The 24,484-nt window shown below is 46.9% G+C and overlaps 1 protein-coding gene across 1 annotated transcript; it reads left to right on the forward strand.

Moving 5' to 3' along the window:
• The first annotated feature begins 288 nt into the window (after positions 1-288).
• On the forward strand, positions 289-9,187 carry TMEM214 (transmembrane protein 214). Its single transcript, XM_049904032.1, has 17 exons — positions 289-472; positions 1,434-1,633; positions 2,139-2,289; positions 2,588-2,722; positions 2,968-3,050; positions 3,475-3,580; positions 3,687-3,768; positions 4,640-4,741; positions 5,127-5,268; positions 5,660-5,751; positions 6,042-6,090; positions 6,282-6,395; positions 6,599-6,716; positions 7,253-7,349; positions 7,548-7,716; positions 7,858-8,009; positions 8,222-9,187. Exons 1-17 carry the CDS (start codon positions 325-327, stop codon positions 8,346-8,348), a joined length of 2,067 nt encoding a protein of 688 aa, XP_049759989.1. The 5' UTR covers positions 289-324; the 3' UTR covers positions 8,349-9,187.
• The last annotated feature ends 15,297 nt before the right edge of the window (positions 9,188-24,484 follow it).

Here is a 24,484-nt window from a genome sequence, read left to right on the forward strand (position 1 = left end):
TCCCTCTGTGTCTGGTAGCCACCAAGTCACCCAATGCAGTGGTCTTCACACAGTAGGTACCCAAAAAGTCTTCTGAATTTAATTGCCTCTCACGCCAACATCTTTGCCTGGGCAAAAGATAAAGGCTTGCTACCAAAAGAGGCCAACCTCCATCAAACTCTTGGCCGGGGCAACCTGGCAAAAGTTAAAAACTACAAGTCCCATGCCGCCTTGCTGTTGGCGTCACGCGCCGCGAGGAGCTGCGAGGAGACGTGGCCGAACGTGGCGCGTCCGCGCCAGACCGGAAAGCCCAGGGAGCAGGCAGTGGCGGGAGGGGTCGGAGCCATGGCGGCCAGGGCGTCGGGTGGGGGGCGCTGGGAGGTAGTGAAAAAGGGGCGACGGCCTGCGGCCGGTAGCAGTAATAGAGGCGGCGGCAAAGGGGACCGCCGGGCACTCGGAGAGGCGAACGGAGTGTGGAAATTCGACCTGACCCGTGAGTACCCCGCCCCGCCGCCAGTGCCACCGCAGTGACCCAGCCCCAGGCAGCCGGCGTACCACCGACCGACCCCGGGCCTCCACCCCGACCCCGGTGTGATGCGAGCAGCTACCGGAGCCCAGAGGGTCAAAACACCCCCGGGTTATTCGCGGAGCGCGTCCTCGCGCCCACCAGCATCGGCCAGCTCACCAAACGGTATCCCTGCGCTGTCTCTTTTGAGCCTCACGAGAGGTAGACAGCGCAAGAGGAGGTTGCTGCCCTCACCTTACAGATGAGTAAACTGAGGCCCAACTAGTTGCCTTGTCCCGGATCACATGTCAGAGGGGACTTGGATTCAGGTCTTCAGACATTCTGCTCACTGCACACAAATCCTAACAGCTGTTGTGCGGTCTTCTAGCCTGGTCTCTGCTGGCAAGTGTCTGAGAGCTGGGAAGAGGCATTCTGGTTCATTATACAGGTGCCCACTAATACAGTAACCACAGGTGAGGAGCAGGGAGGGACAGGAGGCCCAGAGTGGGAGAAATGACCCGCCCCTACTCAACACCCACCATGTATTCTGTATGGTGCCTGTTTTCTCACAGTCTCTCAGAGGAGTGAGAAAGCTTGCCACTTGTTGATTATAGTATTGTCACATCTAAACTGACAGGAATTAGGGTAGAACCAAGATGGAAAAATCCTGACCTCCTGGGCTAGTAGCCACTCATTAAAGAAGACAGTCCTCTGTATCTGATCCTGCTGCTAGTTCTTACATACTCTGATATGTCTAATGAAGAAATGCTCCATCTCTGTGAAAGAGCACATGAACTCAAGAGTTGTGATGGCTGAAAGAACCTACCAGCAGTACAGCAAGAAGGGCCCATGAGGCAGGCTCCTCCCTGGAGGAGAGAAGGGTCCACTGTTCCTGTGAGGCCTTTGAGACTCAAGATTGGCCCCCCTTTTCTGCTTATCTTTACCCTAGCTCCAATCCAGACTACAAGTACCCTTTATGAGTTGGGCTTTGAGAAAATCATGAAGCGGCAGAACAAGGAGCAGGTTCCACCCCCTGCTGTGGAACCTAAGAAACCAGGGAACAAGAAGCAACCTAAGAAGGTGTCAACCGTCACTAACCAAAACCAGAAGCAGGGCCGCTTCCGCAGCTTGGAGGCAGCACTGAAAGCTGTGAGTGTGCCTAGACTTCAGGCAGGAAAGACCGGGGCTTGAGGTGTAGAGAAGATGAAAGAAGGGGGAGAGGGTCACTAGGTGAGAGGAGGAGCTCAGGAAATGATGGAAACCCCAAGGGAATAGAGTACTTACGCTTAGAACAGAAAGGAAGTTTGTAGGAAAACAGCAGTGAGGGGGAAGCCTTAAAGGCCCAGGAACACCAGGGAGGGAATAGGGAAACCGGTTGTTCCCTGCCTCGTGGAAGCAGCGATCTGTGATTTCCATCCTGTCCTCTATTTCTCCCCCTTGAACATGTGAAGGGCCTTGACAGCAGCAATCTCGGTGGCCCTGTTCCATGCTTTTCAAAGAGCTGGATCAGCAAAATTGTGGCATTCCATATGCTTATGTTTAAAAGCAGAAAGCCCTTTGTTCTTCATACCACCACCTAGTTCAATAATTTCCCCACGTCTACGCCCTTTCCCTGGCCCTTATAACTCACGACAAGGGCCTGTGTCCCTGGCAGCTGGACGTGGCAGCTCTGCAGAAGGAACTGGACAAGAGCCAGAGTGTGTTCTCTGGGAACCCATCAGTGTGGTTGAAGGACCTGGCAAGCTATCTCAACTACAAGCTCCAAGCTCCTCTAAGTGAACCCACATTAAGCCAGCACACTCACGGTTAGTCTTCCCAACTCCCTCAAGCTCAGAAGTTCAAGAAGATTCTGAAAGGGCCGTGTGTAAGCACATTAGTTCGTAACAGAGCCCAGTGCCCCCCACCCTCCTGATTTATGTCCCCAGGGGGTGATTTGAGCTGCTCTCAAATCATCATGGCTGTGGAAGTCCATGGCCTCATCGGGATGGGGGGAATCCAGCCTCAAAGCAGAGACCTCTGCTCGTACTCAGAGGGCACACTGTAGTTCTCAAAGCTGCCCGGGGCTTCTGGTCCTGGCAGTCATGTGGAGCCTGTTGGCCACAGATTATCCATACAGCCTGGTGAGCCAAGAACTGCGCAGGATCATCCGGGGTCTGCTGGTGAAAGCTGCAGGGTCTCTCGAGCTCTTTTTTGACCACTGTCTGTTCACCATGCTGCAAGAGCTGGATAAGACACCAGGTAAGGGGCCAGGGAGGGATAATCCCGCCCTGCCTTGGGAACCCATTACCTTTCTCCTCTTTCCAAAGTGGTTGAGTAATTCTGTTTCCAGCAGAGAAATACACTAATCTTGGTACTTTCTGGAAAGAGAGGAGGAAGTTAGGACTCACTGGGCCAGGGTTCTGGCCTCACTGCTGCCAAAAGGGAGGTTTCCACTTTGGGATGCTGAGTAGTGTACATATGGCCGAGAACATGTATCTCTCCAGGAGAGTCGCTACACGGTTACCGCATCTGTATCCAAGCCATACTGCAAGAAAAGCCCAAGATTGCCACCATGAACCTGGGCAAGGTAAGCTCAAGGTGGTGATAGGGAAATCAGAAGGCTAGGACTGGGAGGGCTGGGCAGATTCCACACAGTTGGACCCAGTTGTGGAATAGTAGAAGACCCTGAAAGACCAGTAATGATAGGACTTATTGTGTATCTGCTTTATGTATGTATATGAGTCCAGTACCACTATTCCCATTTTACAGATGGGAAGACTGAGCCACAGACGGTTTCATTAACTTCCCTAGAGTTGGTCAACAAGTCAGCAGCAGCATGGGTGAAGGCTGCAGGCTGGTGCTCTGAATCCCTGCACCACTCTAGCACAGTGCTCCACTATCCCTTGGCCAGTCCCTTCTCTCCCAGTTGGCATCTCTGTTACCATCTGGCTGTGGAGGTGCTTCTGGTGCTTTGCTTTATCACGGCCTGCCTCCCTCGCTGGTCTCCACAGTTCCTGGAGCTGTTAAGATCCCACCAGAGCCGACCAGCAAAGTGTCTGACCATCATGTGGGCCATGGGTCAAGCGGGTTTTGCCAGCCTCACCGAGGGACTGAAAGGTAACAAGGAAGTGGGGAGGAAAGGGATGGTCTTAGAGCCAGGAAGCTCCTCTCGGTGTCCCAGGGGGCCCAAGCCTGAGGCTACCTCCCCGACATCTGTCTGCAGTGTGGCTGGGGATCATGATGCCTGTGCTGGGCATCAAGTCACTGTCTCCCTTCGCCATCGCATACCTGGATCGGCTGCTTCTGTGAGTAATGGGACAGCAGGGTGAGGGCCAGGGTGTCTGCAGGTGGCTGTTTCCGGAAAATGGGATGCCGTGGTCCTGGCCTCCATAGATGTGGGGGTGAAGTCAGGAGCAGGTACCCCCAACTCAGAATGTGACTGCAAGGAAAGAAAGGGAGGGTGTCATAGTAGTGTTGCTGTAACAGAAATACCACAAGCGGGTGGCTTTAATAAACAAATTTATTTTCTCACAGTTTAGGAGGCCAGAAGTCCAAATTCAGAGCACCGGCCCTAGGGGAAGGCTTTCTATCCCTGTCAACTCTGGAGGAAGGTCATTGCATCTTCAGCTTTGGCTTCCCAGTTCCTTGGAGATCTCCATGTGTCTTGGCATCATTCTTACTCATCTCTTTTTCTTTAATTTCCTTTATATCTCAGAAGAGATTGACTCAAGACACACCCCACACTAATCCTGTCTCATTAACATAACAAAGACAACCCATTCCCAAATTGGCTTATAACCACAGGCATAAAAAAAACCAAATCTGTTGCCCTTAGTGGATTCTGACTCATAGTGATTCTAGGACAGAGTAGAACTGCCCCATGGGGTCTCCAAGGAGCAGCTGATGGATTCCAACTGCTGACCTTTTGGTTAGTAGGCAGGCTCTTAGCCACCACGCTACTGGGGCCCCAATCACAGGCATAGAAGTTAGAAATTTACAGCACGTTTTGGGGGGACACAATTCAATCCATAACAGAGGGAGCCATTGATGGGTGGGGAGATGGGTTGGAGTGAAAATAACGCCTTTTTTCCTATTCTTGGTTTTGCTGGGGTCATGGCCAAAACAGCTGGCCTGGGTGTTGGTTTCTAACAAGCCTGCCCCATCCTTCCCCCACAGGATGCACCCCAACCTCACCAAGGGCTTTGGCATGATTGGCCCCAAGGACTTCTTCCCACTTCTGGACTTTGCCTATATGCCTAACAACTCCCTGACGCCCAGGTAGGGCAGCCTGGGCACAACTGCAGTGACAGCACCAAGCAGAGGGTCAGGGCAAGGCAGTATATCCTCCATCCCTTCTCCACAGCCACCGGAAATCTAAGATGCTTAACTTGGATGTTCAAGGGTGGATTCCAAGACATCAGTGAACTCCCTGAAATTGTATGGCCATTTGAGTGTGATTAGCATATGGGCATTTTTTTGGGAAAGGCTCCATGGCTTCTGACAGATTTTCTAGGGAGTCTCTGAGTCTAAAACGGCTGAGAGTCATTACAAGGCCCTAGGCAAGTCTTCCCTTGGGCAGGGGCATGGACTCAGAGGCAGGCAAGGGGACACATGGCACAGCCCCACTAACAGCTGTGCCTGGCTCTTCTCCCCCCGAACCCAGCGTGCAGGAGCATCTGTGTCAGCTGTACCCCCGACTGAAGGTGCTGGGATTTGGAGCGAAGCCAGAATCCACCCTGCATACGTTTTTCCCCTCCTTCTTGTCCAGAGCCACCCCTAGCTGTCCCTCTGAGATGAAGAAAGAGGTGAGGAAATGGTCCAAGGCTCCTTTTCCTTCCTGGGGTCAGTTGCAGAGGTCCCTGTGTGCTGCCTTCATGGGAACCCTTAGCTCCTCCTGATAGCCTCGCCCCACTCACTCCACCCTGAAAAGACTGTGTCTGAAAGGGCAGCACATTCAGGCCTGGGGGGTCTCTGATGCCCCGCCCCTTGGAGATGGGTGATGTTTGAGCTCAAGCTCTAGCCCAGGAGCTCCAGCCTCCCCTCCCCAGCCTCTCAGAGAGCCTTCTAGGACAAGTCTTGGCATTATTTCTCCACCCTTTAGAGTGGCTGTGTTACCTGGGGGTGGGGTTACCTCAGCAGTCTCCCCCTCCACCAGCCCCTGCCCCCACTGGGGTCTCTCTTCTGTCCTCTGTGCAGCTCCTGAGCAGCCTGACTGAGTGCCTGACTGTGGACCCCCTCAGCGCCAGCGTCTGGAGGCAGCTGTACCCCAAGCACCTGTCACAATCCAGGCAGGTGGGGTGGGGTGGCCCGCCTCTGCTGCACACAGACGCCTTGGTTTGTGCTTCCCAGGCTGAACCTGGCCTTTCCCTGGCCGAGAAGCAGAAAGGGGCCATTTGTCACTGTTTCTCAGGCTCATGGCTCTCAGATTGAGTCGGAACATTGCTGAGGTGAACTCTAGGGAGCTGCTGCTTTGTTGGAGTGGGATGGAGAGTCTTTAGTCTGAAAGCACTAGGGCTTATTTAGGACACAGGACAGGGGAGGCCCAGTGAGCCACCTGACTGGCAGGCTTTCCCCACAGCCTGCTGCTGGACCACTTGCTCAAGTCCCAGGACCGGATGCCCAAGAAGGTAAGGGGCTGAGAGGACATGGCAGCTGAGCCTCGTGTGGATTTTAGGTTTAAACCACTCAGCCACTGTCCGTGCTTCCCTGAGAAGGGTACCCTCTTAGTGCACTTGGCATGGGAAATGATGTGGGTGGAGGTTCGGGTCTCTCAAGGGCCAAATACTATGTTCTCAGCCCAGACTTTCTTCTCCTGTAGGTGTGGAAGTCTTTGCGAGAAACCATTCAGTCCTTCAGGCTTACCAACCAGGAGCTGCTAAGGAAGAGCAACAGTAACAACCAGGATGTCGTCACTTGTGACAAGGCCTGCAAGGTGCAGGCGCCCAGCCCACACACTGCTTGGCACACCCTGGGTTGGGCCTGTGTCACGCTGCTGCCCTACCTGCCCCTGGAGCCCCTGCTACCTCTGGGAGGGCCTGACCCTCTTCCTGAAAGACCTAGCTTAAGACCTGCCTTCAGGGGCTGCAACCAGCCCCTCTGCCTCTGACCATGGTTGCCCATCCTGTCTCCTCCCAGGCTTTGCTGCAGCAGGCCTGGGGCCCTCGGCTGCCCTGGACACGGCTGCTCCTGTTGGTGCTGGTGTTTGCCATAGGCTTCCTGTGCCATGACTTCCGGTCACACGGCTCTTTCCAGGGTAAGCAGGATTGGCAAGCAAAGGAGATAGTGTGGGGGTGGGTTGGGGCACAGAGCTTGGTAACTAGTAGCACCTCCCCCCCACGCACACACACGCTTGCGCCCAGACGGGTGCTCCATACCGCTGACTAAACACTTTGCAGACCGATTTTTCTGCTGTGATGTTCAGCTATGACATTACCACTTCAGAGTGGACTGGTAATTTACAGTGTAGACATGCTTACATGTTCATGGGCTCTTTGGAGTAGGTGCTACCTCCTTTCGACTCCTGAGGAAATTGAGGCCCAGAGAGACTTAGCAGTTGGTTTAAGATCAGAGCTGGTTAGCAGAAGGGCAGATCCTCAAACCCCAGGCTTCCTGGTGCCTAAGCCTAGGGTTGCTCTGGGCTGTGCCCCTGCTGCTCACTGAGCCCAGCAGGAAAGTTGTGTGCAGCTCTGCACGTGCTCTGTGCCCTGTGAGCATATCGAGTCCTCTCCACTCCCTTGCCTGCCTGTGGCCTAGCTCACATCCCTGCTCACTAAAGGCCCCTTTACTCAGCCTCCCTTTCTGGCCGGTTGCTCCAGTCGTCTGGCTTCTTGCCTGCTGGCCAACAAGTGTGTGCCAAGCTCTACTCCTACGGCCTGCAAGGCTACAGGTGAGCTCCTCCCAGGGGCGGGGGAGAGGAGGTGAGAGAGAGGGATGGGGCCCAAGGGTGGTGACACAGCTCGGGGAGGCATTGAGAGTCAGTGGAAGGGGAGGCCTTCCTTTCGCATTCCTTCCCTTTCTCCACCTATTCTTTGGGAGCCAGGCTGTCCTGAGGAAACAGAGAGCCTCATCTCCCTCTCTCCTGCAGCTGGCTAGAGGAAACGTTGCCGGCCTGGGGTTCCCACCTGCTCACCATGGTGAGGCCCAGCTTGCAGCTGGCCTGGACCCACACCAATGCCACAGTCAGCTTTCTTTCTGCCCACTGTACCTCCCACCTTGCCTGGTTTGGTGACACCTTCACCAGCTTCTCCCAGAGGGTAAGCCAGACAGGAGGTCACAGGAAGCCCAGTTTTCCCAAGGGCAGAGTTGCTGGAAATGTGCAGCCCATGTGGACTGGTCCTTAGTGCCAGGGTGCATTCCCCTGTGAGCTCTAACCCACTCCATCCTCCGTGGCCCAGATGCAGAGCCAGCTCCCAGATGCCCTGAGCCAGCTGCTCCAGTCTCTGAAGGAGCTGCTGCTGCTTCTCTACCACAACATGCTGCTGCCACTCTGGCACCTGCTGCTTGAGGGCCTCGCCCAGGCCCAGGAGCACTGCCACGAGGCGTGCAGGTGAGTCCCCGCCTCCAGAGCTTCCTGGCAGGACCCCCAGTAGCCACACTCCCTTTCCCCAGGGACAGGGCTCCTCTGTTCAGGCTCCACTTTGCCCATTGTCCTCTTGAGTCCTCTGGGATGAAGTTTGTGGCTCTGAGCTGCAGTCCTGTGACTTAAGAGAGCTGCACACATCCTCAAACCAGTCCCCCAAAATGTTGTGCTTTCCTCAGAGGTGAGGTGACGTGGGACTGCGTGAAGACACAGCTCAGTGAGGCCGCCCGATGGACCTGGACCTGCCTACAGGACATCACAGTGGCTTTATTGGACTGGGCACTTGCCATGGTATCGCAGCAATAGGCCCAGCCTCCCTGGCCACTTGCTTTCATCTTGGACAAGACATCTGAGACTGCTGGGGGTGGGAGGGCTGCCATGTAAATGGCAGTTATGCATGGGGGTCTTTCTTACATGGCGCCTGAGTTCTATGTCCTAGGCAAGTGGCCAGTTGCCCGTGTCCCAGTTCTTCCATCTTTAGTGGGGCCTGTGACAGGGGTGTCTTCAGCTCCTACCCAGGATTTCACTGAACACTTCTGTGGCCCTATGACACCTAGCTCCCAGCCTCTGTCCTTGGACTGGCAGCCTCTCTTGTTGTCTTCTCTCCATTTCATTCCTAAAGCCCCAAAGAGTTGATCTCCATGAAGATGGGACTTCCAGAGAGTGGCTCCGGTATCCTTCAGACAAATGATTTCTGCCCCCGCACTTCAGCAGTCTCTGGTTCCCAATCTTGGTCACAACTTTAGCCACAGAGGAAAGAGGAAAGAGACTTCCAGAAGAATATAGCACCACCGAGGTCAACAGCAGCTTCACCTCTATCTGCAATGTGGTGTGGCTGTCAGTGGACATGGGGAGCTGGGTGGAAATGCCTTTCATATCAAAATGCTCAGCCTCTGCCCTTCCAGGCCTCTTGCTGTCCCACTCTATCGTGGTTCTACTTTCTCAACTTTACATTCCCTTTCAGTGCTGGGGGCGCTATGCCTCAGGGCTCAGCTTCTCTTCACTGCCCCACCATCCACCATGAAAGCAGAGTCCAGATAGTTGTGTGCCCCAGGCTCAGGGAACCTTCCTTGCAGCAGCCTGTTGAGACAGTTCAGGCTCTTGGGTATGCCTACTAGGTGGAATAAAGGACACATTTGATTTTTAGATTTCCTCTCTGCATCCTCATATAGTGATTTCTGTGGTTGTGGGACAGGACAACAAAATATTGGGCCCGTTTATGTTCTTTGGCCTCCTGCCCTCCTGGGAGTTGTAGCGACTGGCTATAATTGAGCTTCTGGCAGAGAAAGCCAAAACCCATTATAAAGCTTGGTTTGTTGGGGGTTCCAGATGCTCCTTTTGTTCCCCAAATCATGTCTCACTTGTCCTTGTGAGTCATGTCCCAATATTTGCCTTGATAGCTTGAACATTTTATGTTGGGGAAAGCAGGTGAAACTCTCCTTGAGGAATTCTTAGCCAGTGATCAAGGGGGAGTCCTTTTCCTTGCCAGACTCAGAGTTTCTTAATTGGTTCATTTCATAATGAAGTGAGTGAAAGATTTACAACTCTAAGAGACAGACATGAATCAGAAGGGCTTATCACCAAAGCCTCTAAATTTTTGACTTCAGACTGGTTTTTCAGTCTTCACATCATTTCTTTGAATGTTTTGAAATCCAAACAATACTAGAGGCACTGCCCACTCCCACTCGCATAGGCTGGCTTGTTTCCCTCAAACACACACCCAAGATAATTACAGGAATGATGTCCAGTTGCTACTTTTCCGTTCACTTGGCCCACAGACATTTCCACCTCACTTTTCCAGCGGCAAGATTTCAAAGTAGCAAGCACAGAAAGATCTTGACAGGAAGTGAGGTCATGAAGCCTACAGCATCTCACTTTCCTTGCTTGGACATATATATGTTACCTCTTGGGAATTGAATAGCCCATCTAGGGCAGAACCCTGCTCTCCTAGTGACAGCTAACCCAGGCCACTTTTCCCAAAAAAGGGAAACCCCACCTGGCAAAGAGCCAAGGTCTAGGACTGCGAGGCAAGACTGTCCAGGGGTCTTGGCATATTCCATTTCCTCAGATCTTAATCAGGAACAAATGGATTCAGTCCTCAAATCCTTGTAATTGGCATGTGTTTACGGCAAGTTGAAGGAAGAGTCAGGTTATGAGCCTGGCTGATAACAGCACAGGGCAAGGAAAGTGATGACACGCAGTCCTATAATGATGAGTCCAAGGCTGCTGATCCCGCAGCTCAGAAAATGCTGTTCACAAGTGTTACGCTGGCTTCTAATGTGTGTACTGTATTTCCCTTGTTGGGGTCATTTAATTGCTAACACAAGTAGCCCTTGGCTTCAACATTTCTCTTTAGTGATTTAGGTTAACTGAGCCTCCACAGCCTCCCACAGGGACACTGACAATAACTTTAATTGACTTAATTTAGTAGACACAATCATTTGACTCTATTTGGAATTGTCCAGAATTTTCCCTCTGTCAGAGGAGTCGTCTAACATGACACTGCTCTCCATTAAAGCAAACCCAGCCATCGGAATGTTTATTTTTTGCAGAACCATCAACAATTAGGAGTTCAAGTTGAGCCCTTAAACCAGTTTGGACTACCAGAGTGCACTCCCATGTGCTGACAGGTGGGGTAGTCACACTATTGTTGGAAGAGCAGAAGTAAACTGGCTCCTCAGAGGGGCACATCCGGACATTGTAACTTATTTTGCACACACAGCTGGAGGTCAACAGACAACATGGCAAAACTGAGAGATAGAGTATGGTTATCTCTTACTACTTTAGTTTTAACCGGTTCTTACATGGACCTGCAAATTATGCCACATGACTCATTTTGAAACACTTCTTTCTGTTTTTCTAAGACTTAAACTAAGTTTCCATAGTCCTCTGGTTAACTACATCCAATCCACAGCTTCAGTTTTAGAGCAGAGCAGCTGGATGGGCAGCCTGACTTAACATCAGGCAGATAATGTTGCTGGTTCAAACCTGCAGCACTGCCAGTCCATTCTCAAACGCCTCTACGTCTAGGGTAGAGTGTTTCCGACAGAGACAGACATACCTGCCTGACCCTAATCCAGATTAACCCAGATGCCAATTATACAGAAATTGTAATGGTTGGATGATGTCTGAGCAATTTTAATATGCCTTATCGCTTCTAAGGGCCTTTGGATTTAAATAGACACTTAAAATTATCTATCCTTTACACCAATTGAGATGTTTCAATAAATGGGTGCAGCACTGGAAGTGCTCACTCTATGCCAAGAAATTTGGAAGGCACCTAGCTCCCTGGCCAACCAACTGGAAGAGATCCATATTTGTGCCCATTCCAAAGAAAGGTGAAACAACACAATGTGGAAATTATCAAACAATATTATTAATATCACACAAGTAAAATTATGCTTAAGATAATTCAAAAACAGTTGCAGCAGTACATCAACAGGGAACTCTCAGAAACCCAAGCCAGATTCAGAAGAGGATGTAGAATGAGGGATATCATTGCTGATGTCAGATGGATCCTGGCTGAAAGCAGAGAACACCAGAAAGATGTTTACCCCTGTTTTCTTGACTGTGCAAAGGCATTCAACTATGTGGATCATAACAATTATGGATAACATTGAGAAGAATGGGAATTCCAGAACACTTAATTGTTCTCATGAAGAACTCATGTTGTTGGAACAGAACAAGGGGATACAGCAAGGTTTAAAATCGGGAAACGTGTCAGGGTTGTATCCTTTCACCATAATTTTTCAATCTGTATGCTGAGCAAATAATCCAAAAAACTGGACTATATAAAGAACACAGCATCAGAATTGCTGGAAGGCTCATTAGCAACCTGCGATATGCAGATGACACAACCTTACTAGCTGAAAGCAAAAAGGATTTGAAGCACTTACTGATGAAGATCAGAAACAACAGACTTCAGTATGGATTACACCTCAACACAAAACAAAAAATCCTCACAACTGGACCAATAAGGAACATCATGTTAAATGGAGAAAAGGTTGAAATTGTCAAAGATTTCATTTTACTTGGATCCACAATCAATGCCCATGGAAGCAGCAGTCAAGAAATCAAACGAAAGGCAGGGCCGAGATGATGGAGTAGTCAGGAGTGTCTGGTGATCCCTCCATGACAAAGACCTGAAAAAAACAAGTGAAACAATTAAATATATGACAAGCTAGGAGCCCTGAACATCAAAGGCAGAGTTAGAAAATGGACTAAGTGGCGGGGGAAGGGAGAGACGGTTCAAAAGTGGTGAGGAGTTTCCAGAGCTGAGTCAGTGGGAACCCTCATGCATGATCCTCTGGAGCTACCACCACGGAGCTGGCAGTAGCATTGCAGATGCAGATTCCTCAGGGAGAGACAGCGAGCTGCACAGACTACTCACACCCCTGGAACCAGAGAAGAATGGTGGTGTCAGCAAAAGCTAAGTACTTGCATTTATCTTACTGTGCCCCCAGCCTCAAAGCCAGCTTTGGTGGCTGTCAATTTCCCTGGGCCTGAGATAGGTCCTGCTGTGCACTCTGAGCCATTCTCCTGGCCTTCAAGAAGGAATAAATGTACAACTGGGGGAAAAGATAATCTGCCAGCTCCACTAAGCTGGGGAGCTCAGGACAGAAGCCGCTCCCGTCCAGGCATAAATGGTCCACGGATTTGAATACCTTTCACCCCTGCATGGACCTGTGTGGGCCCATGTCAGGAGAATAGGCCCTTGTTGGCAGACTGCAACTGTTTCAGCTGTGCGGTGCAGAGGTGGGTTTTTGATGTTTGACACCATTTTGCCCATTAAACAGGGTCCTCACCTACCCACATCAGGGGCCTAAGGACTGGTGGCTCCACCCACGTCACCTAGCCACCCATGACGGGTCCAAGGATAACTGATAGCTCCCAGTCCTTACAACCAAAAGCACTGGGTGCCCATGGCCTGGCTGCAGAACCCACTCACCTGTGCACTCTAGGAAACAGGGATGCACTTTCCTCACAGACACGTGAGGGATGGTTGTCAGCCCACTGCCTTGTTCAGAGCATGACCCCCTGGTGCAACCAGATACTTGTACCTACACCAATCACCCCCGCCCCTCTAAGACTGTAGGACAGAGCCTGTACCACACACTTGATGACCAACTACCTGGACACCTGAGCTGAATCCACACCAGAAAAGTGAATGGACTCCTAGGCTTATACACCTGGTAACAGCTCTAGCCATCTGGTGACAGGAAGTTAGAGCTTCAGAGGCAAAAATAAGCTAGCTCACTCAAGCAGCTTATTTGGGAGTATCAAAACAAAACAAAGCAAGAAGCTAAGATACAGTAAGCAAACATAAATAAATTAATACAATAACATAGATGGCTCAGAGACAAGAGTCAAAATCAAATCACATAAAGAAGCATACCATGATTGCTTCAACAAGGTCTCAAAACAAAGAATCAAGGAGTCTTCTGGATGAAGGTGTATTCCTGAAATTACCAGATGTAGAATACAAAAGAATACAGAACCCTTCAAGATATCGGGAACAACATCAAGCAAAATGCAGAACAAGCCAAGGAACACACAGATAATGCAGTTGAAGAAATTAAAAAGGTTATTCAAGAACATAATGAAAAATTTAATAGGTTGCAAGAATCCATAGAGACAGCAATCAGAAATTCACAAGATTAACAATAAAATTACAGAATTAGATAACTCAATAGAAAGTCAGAGGAACAGAATTGAGATAGAAGGCAGAATTAGTGAGATTGAAGATAAAACACTTGGCACCAATATATTCGAAGAAAAATCAGATAAAAGAATTTAAAAAAATGAAGAAACCTTAAGAATCATGTGGGACTCTATCAAAAGAAATAACTTATGAGTGATTGGAGTACCAGAACAGGGAGGGATAACAGAATATACAGACAGAATTGTTGAAGATTTGTTGGCAGAAAACTTCCCTGATATCGAGAAAGATGAGAAGATATCTATCCAAGATGCTCATTGAACTCCGCATAAGTTACATCCCAAAAGAAAGTCACCAAGACATAATCAAACTTGCCAAAATCAAAGATAAAGACAGAATTTTAAGAGCAGCAAGGGATAAATGAAAAGTCACCTACAAAGAAGAGTCAATAAGAATAAGCTCAGACTAATCGGCAGAAACCATGCAGGCAAGAAGGCAATGGGATGACTTATATAAAGTATTGAAGAAAAAAAATGCCAGCCAAAAATCATATATCCAGCAAAACTGTCTCTCAAATATGAAGGCAAAATTAGGATATTTCCAGATGAACAGAACTTTAGGAAATTTGTAAAAACTAAACAAAAACTATAAGAAATACTAAAGGGAATTCTCTGGTCAGAAAATCAATAATACCAGATATCAACCCAAAAGTAGAACACAGGACAGAGCAACCATATGTCAAACCAGATAGGGAAATCACAAAAAGAAATCAAGATAAAAAAATGTTCAAAACAGGGAAACAGAGATGTCATTATGTAAAAGATCACAACATTAAAACAATAATGAGGGACTAAAAAATGTAGTCATACATCTTTCATATGGAGAGGAAGCCAAGGCGATATAAAGAAATAAAATTTAGGTTTAAACTTAGGAAAATAGGGGTAAATATTAAGGTAACCACAAAGGAGACTAATGACACTCATCAAGATAAAATACAACAAATAAAGACTCAGCAAAAACAAAATCAACAACAATGAATAAGAGGAAAAGACAATATATGAACATAAACTACTCAGCACAAAAAATTAACTAGGGAAAAGAAACTGTCAACAACACACAAAAAAAGACATCAAAATGACAGCACTAAACTCATACCTATCTGTAATTATGTTGAATGTAAATGGACTAAATGCACCAATAAAGAGAGAGTGGCAGAATGGATTAAAAAACATGATCCGTCTATATGCTGCCTACAAGAGACACACCTTAGACTTAAAGACACAAACAAACTAAAACTCAAAGGATGGAAAAAATACATCAAGCAAACGACAATCAAAAAAGAGCAGGAGTAGCAATATTAATTTCTGACAAAATAGACTTTAAGGTTAAATCCACCACAAAGGAGAAGGAAGGACACCATATAATGATTAAAGGGACAATATACCAGGAGGATATAACCATATTAAATATTTATGCACCCAATGACAGGGCTGCAAGATACATAAAACAAACTCTAACAGCATTGAAAAATGAGGTAGACAGCTCCACAATAATAGTAGGAGACTTTAACACACCACTTTTGCTGAAGGACAGAACATCCAGAAAGAAGCTCAATAAAGACATGGAAGATCTAAGTGCCATAATCGACCAACTTGACCTCATAGACATATACAGAACACTCCACCCAAAAGCAGCCAAGTATACTTTCTTTTCCAGCGCACATGGAACATTCTCTAGAATAGACCACATATTAGGTCATAAAGCAAGCCTTAACAGAATCCAAAACATTGAAATATTACAAAGCATCTTCTCTGACCATAAGGCCATAAAAGTGGAAATCAATAACAGGAAAAGCAGGGAAAAGAAATCAAACACTTGGAAACTGAACAATACCCTGCTCAAAAATGACTGGGTTATAGAAGAAATTAAGGATGGAATAAAGAAATTCATAGACTCCAATGAGAATGGAAACACTTCCTATCAGAACCTTTGAGACACAGCAAAAGCAGTGCTCAGAGGTCAATTTATATCAATAAATGCACACATACAAAAAGAAGAAAGGGCCAGAATCAAAGAACGATCCCCACAACTTGAACAAATAGAAAGAGAGCAACAAAAGAAATCCTCAGGCACCAAAAGAAAGCAAATAATAAAAATTAGAGCAGAATTAAATGAAAAAGAGAACAGAAAGACTTAACAAGACCAAAAGCTGGTTCTTTGAAAAAATTAACAAAATTGATAAACCATTGGCCAAACCGACAAAAGAAAGGAAAGGAAGCAAATAAACCAAATAAGAAATGAGGCGGGCAATATCACAGAACACCAAACTGAAATTAAAAGAATTATGTCAGATTACTACAAAAAATTGTACTCTTAACAAATTTGAAAACCTAGAAGAAATGGATGAATTTCTAGAAATACACCACCAACCTAAACTAACACAAACAGAGGTAGAACAACTAAATAAACCCATAACAAAAGAAGAGATTGAAAAGGTAATTTAAAAAACTCCCAACAAAAAAAAAGCTCTGGCCTGGATGCCTTCACTGGAGAGTACTACCAAACTTTCAGAGAAGAGTTAACACCACTACTACTAAAAGTATTTCAGAGCATAGAAAAGGACGGAATACTCCCAAACTCATTCTATGAAGCCACCACATCCCTGATACCAAAACCAGGTAAAGACACCACAAAAAAAGAAAATTACAGACCTATATCCCTCACGAACTTAGATGCAAAAACCCTCAACAAAATTCCAGCCAATAGAATTCAACAACGTATCAAAAAAATAATCCAGCATGACCAAGTGGGATTCATTCATATGCAGGGATGGTTCAACATTAGAAAAACAATCAACGTAATCCATCATACTAATAAAACAAAAGACAAAACCCAGATGATTTTATCAACTGGTACAGAAAAGGCATTTGACAAAGTTCAACACCCATTCATGAGAAAAACTCTCAGCAAAATAGGAATAGAAGGAAAATTCCTCAACGTAATGAAGGGCATTTATACAAAGCCAATGGCCAACATCATCCTAAATGGAGAGAGTCTGAAAGCATTCCCCTTGAGTATGGGAACCACACAAGGATGCCTTTTATCACCACTCTTATTAAACATTGTGCTGGAGGTCCTAGCCAGAGCAATTGGGCTAGATAAAGAAATAAAGGCATTCAGATTGGTAAGAAGAAGTAAAAGTATCTCTATTTGCAGATGACATGATCTTATACACAGAAAAACCCTAAGAAATCCTTAAGAAAACTACTGAAACTAATAGAAGAGTTCAGCAGAGTATCAGGATACAAGATAAACATACAGAAATCAGTTGGATTCCTCTACACTAACAAAGAGAACATCGAAGAGGAAATCACCAAATCAACACCATTTACAGTAGCCCCCAAGAAGATAAAATACTTAGGAATAAATCTTACCAGAGATGTAAAAGGCCTATACAAAGAAAACTCAAAGACACTACTGCAAGACAATTGAAAGAGTTAGCAAGAATCCAAAAGAGATATACACAAGTGGAAGACTCAACATTGTAAAAATGTCTATTCTACCAAAAGTGATGTGTAGATACAATGCAATTCTGATCCAAATTCTAATGACATTTTTTAATGAGATGGAGAAAAAAAAATCACCAACTTCATATGTAAGGGGAAGAGGCCCCAGATAAGTAAAGCATTACTATAAAAAAGAACAAAGTTGAAGGCCTCACACTACCTGATTTTAGAACATATTATACCACCACAGTAGTCAAAGCAGCCTGGAACTGGTACAGCAACAGATACATAGACCAATGGAATAGAATTGAAAATCCAGAGGCACAAATCCATCCACATATGAGCAGCTGATATCTAACAAAGGCCCAAAGTCTGTTAAATGGGGAAAAGACAGTCTCTTTAACAAATGGATCTGGCATAACTGGATATCCATCTGCAAAAAAATGAAACCAGACCCATACCCCACACCATGCACAAAAAGAGCCCTTGTTATAGACAAAAGAGTGTCAACAGGCCTTTGAAAAGATTACGTACAAACTGATGACGGCTGCGGAGCTGGGGTTGCCTTACTTCCAAAACCCTTTCCAACTAATCGTACATAAAAGATAGGGAATTGCTGTGGGAGTATTAACTCAAACTCTGGGACTGGCCAGGCCCCCGATAGCTTATTTTTCCAAACAGCTGGACAGCATGGCCCGGGGCTCTCCCCCATGCCTTTGAGCTGTGGGATGAGCCCTGTGACCTACTACAAGTGGAGAAGCTCAGTCTTAGACGAAAGGTAACAGGGAACTCACCACACACGGTTTTGTCCCTTTTAGAACAAAAGGGGGGCTTCTGGCTCACAGCAGGCCAGATGGGAAAATATCAGGCAATCTTGTTAGATAAGCCAAATGTGGTTCTGAAGGCTTTTTCCTCCCTGAACCCCACCATGCTGTTGCCCGTTTGAGAAGACACCCCCGTACATGACTGCCGGGACATAGTTAAAGAAGTTTATTCTAGCAGACCAGATCTCTCAGATATCCCCCTGAGTGACTCAGACAGAGATTGAAATGTATACAGATGGCAGTAGCTTTCTACATGAGGGGCATCCCAGGACAGGATAGACAGTGGTGACCCAAACCGAGGTTTTAGAAGAAGCTTCACTTCCTGCCAGCACTTCGGCTCAAAAGGCTGAGCTTATAGCTCTTGGGCAAGCCCTACAGCTCGGGGCAGGAAGGTATATAACTGTGTATACCGATAGCAAATAACAAATATGCTCACCTGAGTCTTCACTCACATGGTGTCCTGTAGAAAGAAAGGGGACTTCTGACATCTGCCAACAAAGAAATAAAACATGTACCAGAAATTCTTGAACTCCTAGAAGCGGTCAACGATCCCCAACAGGTGGGGGTAGTATATTGTCCTGGGCACCTGGAAACTTCAGGTATCTGTTGGTCTTTACAAACACCTACTCAAGATGGGTAGAGGCTTTCCCCTGTCAAACAAAAGAAGCTCCAGAGGTGACCAAGATATTGCTTAAAGAAATCATTAATCAGTTTGGCCTGCATCCTTCAATTCAAAGCAATAATTGGGGAGCTTTTGTGGCACAAATAACTCTCAAGAGATCAGTAAAGCTCTAGATATAAATTAGAAGTTACATTCTGCCTGGAGGCTGCAGTCAACAGGAAAGACTGAGAAGATGAACCACACCCTAAAAAAAGTCCTTGGCAAAGCTTTGCCAAGAAACAAGCTCCACTTGGATACAAATTTTTACCCATTGTCCTGCTTAGAATCCAGGTGGCCTCTCAAAGCGGGCTTAAGTTAAGTAAGCCCTTATTAGTTAATATATGGGAGACCATTCCTAAAAAAGTTGACTTTTCCCACTTCTGTAATGTCTGAGGTAGAAAGAGAGAGACTGGGTCCATTCTCTGGGAATCATCGTGACACCATTAATCAATATGCTTTCTCTTGTCTATCCGTCCCCTCTGATGTGCCCCTCCACAGGTTTCAGCCAGGAGATCAGGTCCTGTTAAAGGTTTAGAAAAACCAATGTCCAGAAGACCAGCTGGCCCCCAAGTGGGAAGGACCGTTTGAAGTTCTCCTGACTCATTTTTGAAGTTGGCGGGAGTGGTGGCTTGGGTACATCACCTGAGAGTGAAGGCAGCCCCTCTGGAAAAAGAACGGAATGAAGAAGCTAAACAGTCATCATACACTTGTACTCCTGTCCAAGGCCTAAAATATAAGTTCACAAAACCCCTAAAATAATGATCCTAACTTTCATTCTTTTATTCCAGACAAGATATCATGCTGCCTCCAGGAAAACAGATCAAGCTCCTACAGGTCTTCAATCCAGAGGAACTTTAACCCTACAAGTAGGAGATACCCTAATCCTCCCATGTGTAATTTCCTCTCTGACCCTGGTGGGCCCTGTCAAATAGATTCAAAAATTTCCAGAGAGAAGACAAATAGTGGTTTCAGAGGCTAACAATAAGTCTCCCTGTGTAGTACTGATGACTGATACAGAAAAAATACCAAAACATTTTGACTTACATTTGTGTTCCTTGTTTTGTAAAAATCTTGGCAAAAGGAACTACAAACACTCTGGAGAAACCTTTTCTCTAATAAATTGAGGCACCCCTTTATCAGATCAGGGAGATGCTTATTATTTGATCCACCAAGAAGCAGCTGCCTTCCACTGTAATCTACCCCTCCAGTGTCACCCTTGATGGGTATTAGAAGTGTCTCACCCTGGTCTAGACCCTAATCAGCAGGAAGTAGTCAGAAAAGAACAGCACCCTATTTCCCAAGATTGAGAAACTTCAATAAAAGGGGAGACTGAAAGGAGTAGCGTGAGAAAGAGATTGTAGGGGCCTAACATCCTGGGTATTGTAGCCTTAGCTTTTGCATACCGTGGTGATTTTGTGATTTGTGGTTTGTTTCCTCCCTTCCCTCTCCTTTTCTCCATGATTCTTTGAAGTTTAAAATCAACCTATATTCCTGTTGGAGAAGCAGAACAGCAATCAATAAGATCTGGGATGAGACAACCAGACAACGGGGGCCCATCTTGTGACCAAAACCAGGATGGCACCAGAGGACCTCTAAGAATACACACAGAAGGTCAACATGTCGGAAATGTGGTCAGCATGCCTCCTCTCAAAGGGGAACTGCCATTCTGCAGATTCTTCAAACCTAAGCCCTAACCCTATAAAACCCTCCAGTCAGTCTCTGAGAGACAGACAGAATTTGAAAGAGCCCATTCCCCTCTGTCTCTTGTATACTGGTATACAATAAAGCCCTCTTGCTGCTTACCTCACCTGTCTCAGTGTTGGCTTTGAGGCAGGCGGCTTGAATCCATGTTTTGCAGCAATGGTATTGGGGAAATATAAACTTGATACAGTTTAGGGGTAATGCATCCTATTTGTAGGGTCAGGAGTACCCAATGTATGTGGGTGGACTTTCCGCCGTACCCATCAATTACCAACAGGAGTCCTCAAAACCATTCGAGGTTTCCAAAGAAAAGGGTGCACTTTGTCCCTGTATCAGCCAGAGCTAGCACCCACTTCTTATTTGTTCTCGACCAATGTATTGGTCCCCATGCAAGGCCCTGACCTTTGGATGACCTCGCTCCTACCCCTAGTCCCTAGGGGCCAGTAGGGGTTGTGGCAGTTGCAGGAGTGGGGGCGCTGGCAGGTTACGGGTAGCAGGGGCTTGACTCCAGCTCTGGGTGTTAGGAGACAAGATGGCAGTGGTGCCCTGGAGGCCAGTCTCCTCCTCTCCTTTGCTCTCCTCCTCCCTGCTGCTCACCACCACCTCCTCCTCCTTGGTCGCTTCCTCCTCATTGGCTGCCTGTTTCTCCTGCAGCAGCACTAGTGACCACGGAAGTGCCAGCCTGCTCTCCCCAAGCTCCAAATGGGGATAAATGGGGCAGCTGCAAGCTCCCCGCCACCAAGGCTGAGCTGGGGCTAGGGTGGGTAGTTTTTATTTTACAGTTAATGAGCAGCCATGCCTGGAGGGGCCACTCTGCAAAACCAGGTTCCTCCTCTACCATCACCTTTCATCAACACTGCCCTGATTTTTGCCTTTGGCTCTTTCCTTCTTTCATCTTTACAAACCTGCAGGCTAGCTTTCCTAGCTGGTCATCCCATTCACAGATGCGGCTGCTCTCTACATCAGTCATGGCCACACATGACTGCTGCATATCCTTTTCCAACTGTAATTCTCCCTGCAAAGCTCTTCAGCAGCTAGCTTCCCTAGCTTCCTTTCCATGCTTATGAAGGCACGCATCTTCCCACAACTGCGCTATGCCACTTGGTGTTCTTGGAGCACCCCTGTACTCACACAACAGTCGGCACGCATCAAGCCTATGGCCAGAACTCCTCATGTGGAGGTCGCTGGTCAACCTGGGATTTCCCCTGGAGAGGCCTCACTCCCACTCACCATTTTCTCGGTCTCCTGGCTGACTCACAATTGTTGTGGCATGGACTTGTAAAGTGAAACATGCCTCCAAAAATAGAGGGTGCCAAGAGACCAAAGAAAAAAGTGGGCAACTCCAGGGTGGCAGCAAAGGGGTTTATTAGGGGGACTTACAGATGAGGCGAGTCCTGGGCAGCAACAAGTCCAAGCAGATCTCCACACCCTGCAGTGGGAGGGCAGTGGTGGTGGACAATAGTGCCTATATGCCAGGACTTACATAAGAATGACTTAGCAAATGGTAGTGAGCTAGTGAAACACATGAAGGCATTCATGTTTGCCCTGAAAAAGGCCTGTTTCACCTTTAAGTTATATATATATACCAAACCCACTGCTTTTGAGTCAATTCTGACTCATAAAGACCCTATACGACAGAGTAGAACTGCTCCATAGAGTTTCCAAGACTGTAAATCCACGAAAACAAACTGCCACATCTTTATTCCACAGAGAGGCTGGTGAGTTTGAACTGCCAACCTTTTGGTTAGCAGCTGAGCTCTTTAACCACGTCTCCACCAGGACTTCATGTATATATATGGATTCAAATGTGTCTCCCAAAAAATACACGTCAACTTATGCCATATGTGGTTGTCCTACATTTTGTATTTTGTGATTATAATTTTACATTGAGAGGATTAGGGTGGGATTGTAACACCACCCTTACTCAGGTCACCTCCCTGATCCAAGGTAAAGGGAGCTCCCCCGGGGTGTGGCCTGTACCACCTTTTATCTCTCAAGAAATGAAAGGGAAGCAAGCAGAGAATTGGGGACCTCATACCACCAAGAAAGCAGCACCGGGAGTAGAGTGCATCCTTTGGACACGGGGTCCCTGTGCCTGAGAAACTCCTCGACCATGGAAGATTGAGGACAACGACCCTCCTCCAGAGCCAATGGAGAAAGAAAGCCTTCCCCTGGAGCTGATGCCTTGAATTTGGACTTTTAGCTGACTTTACTGTAAGGAAATAAATTTCTCTTTGTTAAAGCCATCCACTTGTGGTATTTCTGTTATGGCAGTACTAGATGACTAAGACTATAAGAAACCCTGGTGGTGTAGTGGTTAAGTGCTACAGCTGCTAACCAAAGGGTTGGCAGTTCAAATCTGCCAGACGCTCCTTGGAAACTCTATGGGGCAGTTCTACTCTGTCCTACAGGGTCACTATGAGTCAGAATCAACTCGACAGCACTGGGCTTGGTTTTTGGTTTATATATATATATTGACTTGATATGGCAATAGAGATATGCAAACTATTACCACCCATTATGGTTAAGAATGTGTGTCAGCTTGGCTGGGCCATGGTTCTCAGTGGTTTGGCAGTTATGGTGTAGTTTGGCAGCTCCATAATGAGATCTGATATGATGTAATCATCTCCATGATGAGATCTGCTATGAGCAGCCAATTAGCTGAAAGGAGTTTCCTTGGTGATATGGCCTGCATTCAATACATATGGACTTTCTGACAAAGCTTGAGGGCTTTTGCTTCTCTGCATCCTGCACCTGGCTCATGTTCATCTGACTCTTGGTTCTTGGGACGTGAACTATCAGCTTACCTGTCTATCTGGGGGTTCATCAGCCTCCGCAGCCTGTGAGCCAGCAGCTTGCCAGCTTACCTGCTAATCTTGGGTTCATTAGCCCCTGCAGCTACGTGAGTCAGGAGAAGCGTCCAAGGAGAAAGTCCCAAGTCTGACCCACAGACCTGGGACTTTCTAGTCTCTACAACTGAGTGAGCCATTTCCTTGATATAAGTCTCTCTCTCTATATATACATACATGTATCACTGGTTTTGCTTCTCTAGAGAACTCAGCCTAAGACACCATCATTGGATACTCTCCACCAAATACTTGTGAGAGACAAGGCTCTGGGTGATGGTGTATTTGATACCTTCAAACATTTTTGTCAAACTGATGAGTATAATGATGCTGACTAGTTGCTCCTACTTCTGCTGGAGAAAGTGGAGAAAGAAAGGTATAAGCTCAGGGCTTCAAAGTCCCAGCTTGAGTGTGGCATAAAGGACATGAAAGTTGCTATTTGTGCTCTGAAAGAAAGCCTTATTTCCTGTAGTAACAAAACTGAGATTGCTGAAAACCAAACCCAGAGTCTTAAGAGTGGCTGAATTACAGTATCAGTTGGATTCCCAACCTTGAAAGGTGTTTGAGGTTAAAGTGAGGGCATTGATTGGAAAGAAACGGGATCCTGAAAATTGGGATAGGGACATACAGACAAACAATCTTTGAAGCTGGGGACATTGAGCCCCTAAATTTTGTTGAATCACCCTTGCCAGTAGAACCAGCCCTTTCACTCCCATCTGAAGAGATTAATCTAGCTTTGTCTGCTGAGCCACCTTTACCAGTAAAGTTAAACTTTCTGCCCCTATCTGAAGAGATTAATCTGGCTTTGTTTGAGGAATCTTTGCCTGAGGCACTTCCTGAGGCAAATACCTGGCAAGTTATTGCTCAATGTCCTCAGGACTCACCCCCACCACCCTTCTTTGCTTCTAGACCTATAACTATACTCAAGTCCCAACAGGCCTCAAAAATAAACCTGTTGCTCTTGAGTCAATTTTGACTCATAGCGACCCTATAGAACAGAGTAGAACTGCCCCATAGAGTTTTCAGGAACAGCTGGTAGATTTGAACTGCCAACCTTTTGGTTAGCAGCTGAGCTCTTAACCACTGCACCACTGAAGTATAACTCATGAAGAAGTACTATACACTCCAAAAAGAAAATATTTGAATTTTCCAATGTATACAGACAAATCTGGGGAAGATGTGTGGGAATGGCTGTTAAGGATGTGGGATATTGATGCAAGGAACGTAAAATTGAATCAATCTGAA

Source organism: Elephas maximus, chromosome 12 (genome assembly GCF_024166365.1).
Source record: "Elephas maximus indicus isolate mEleMax1 chromosome 12, mEleMax1 primary haplotype, whole genome shotgun sequence".
Lineage (NCBI taxonomy): Eukaryota > Metazoa > Chordata > Mammalia > Proboscidea > Elephantidae > Elephas > Elephas maximus.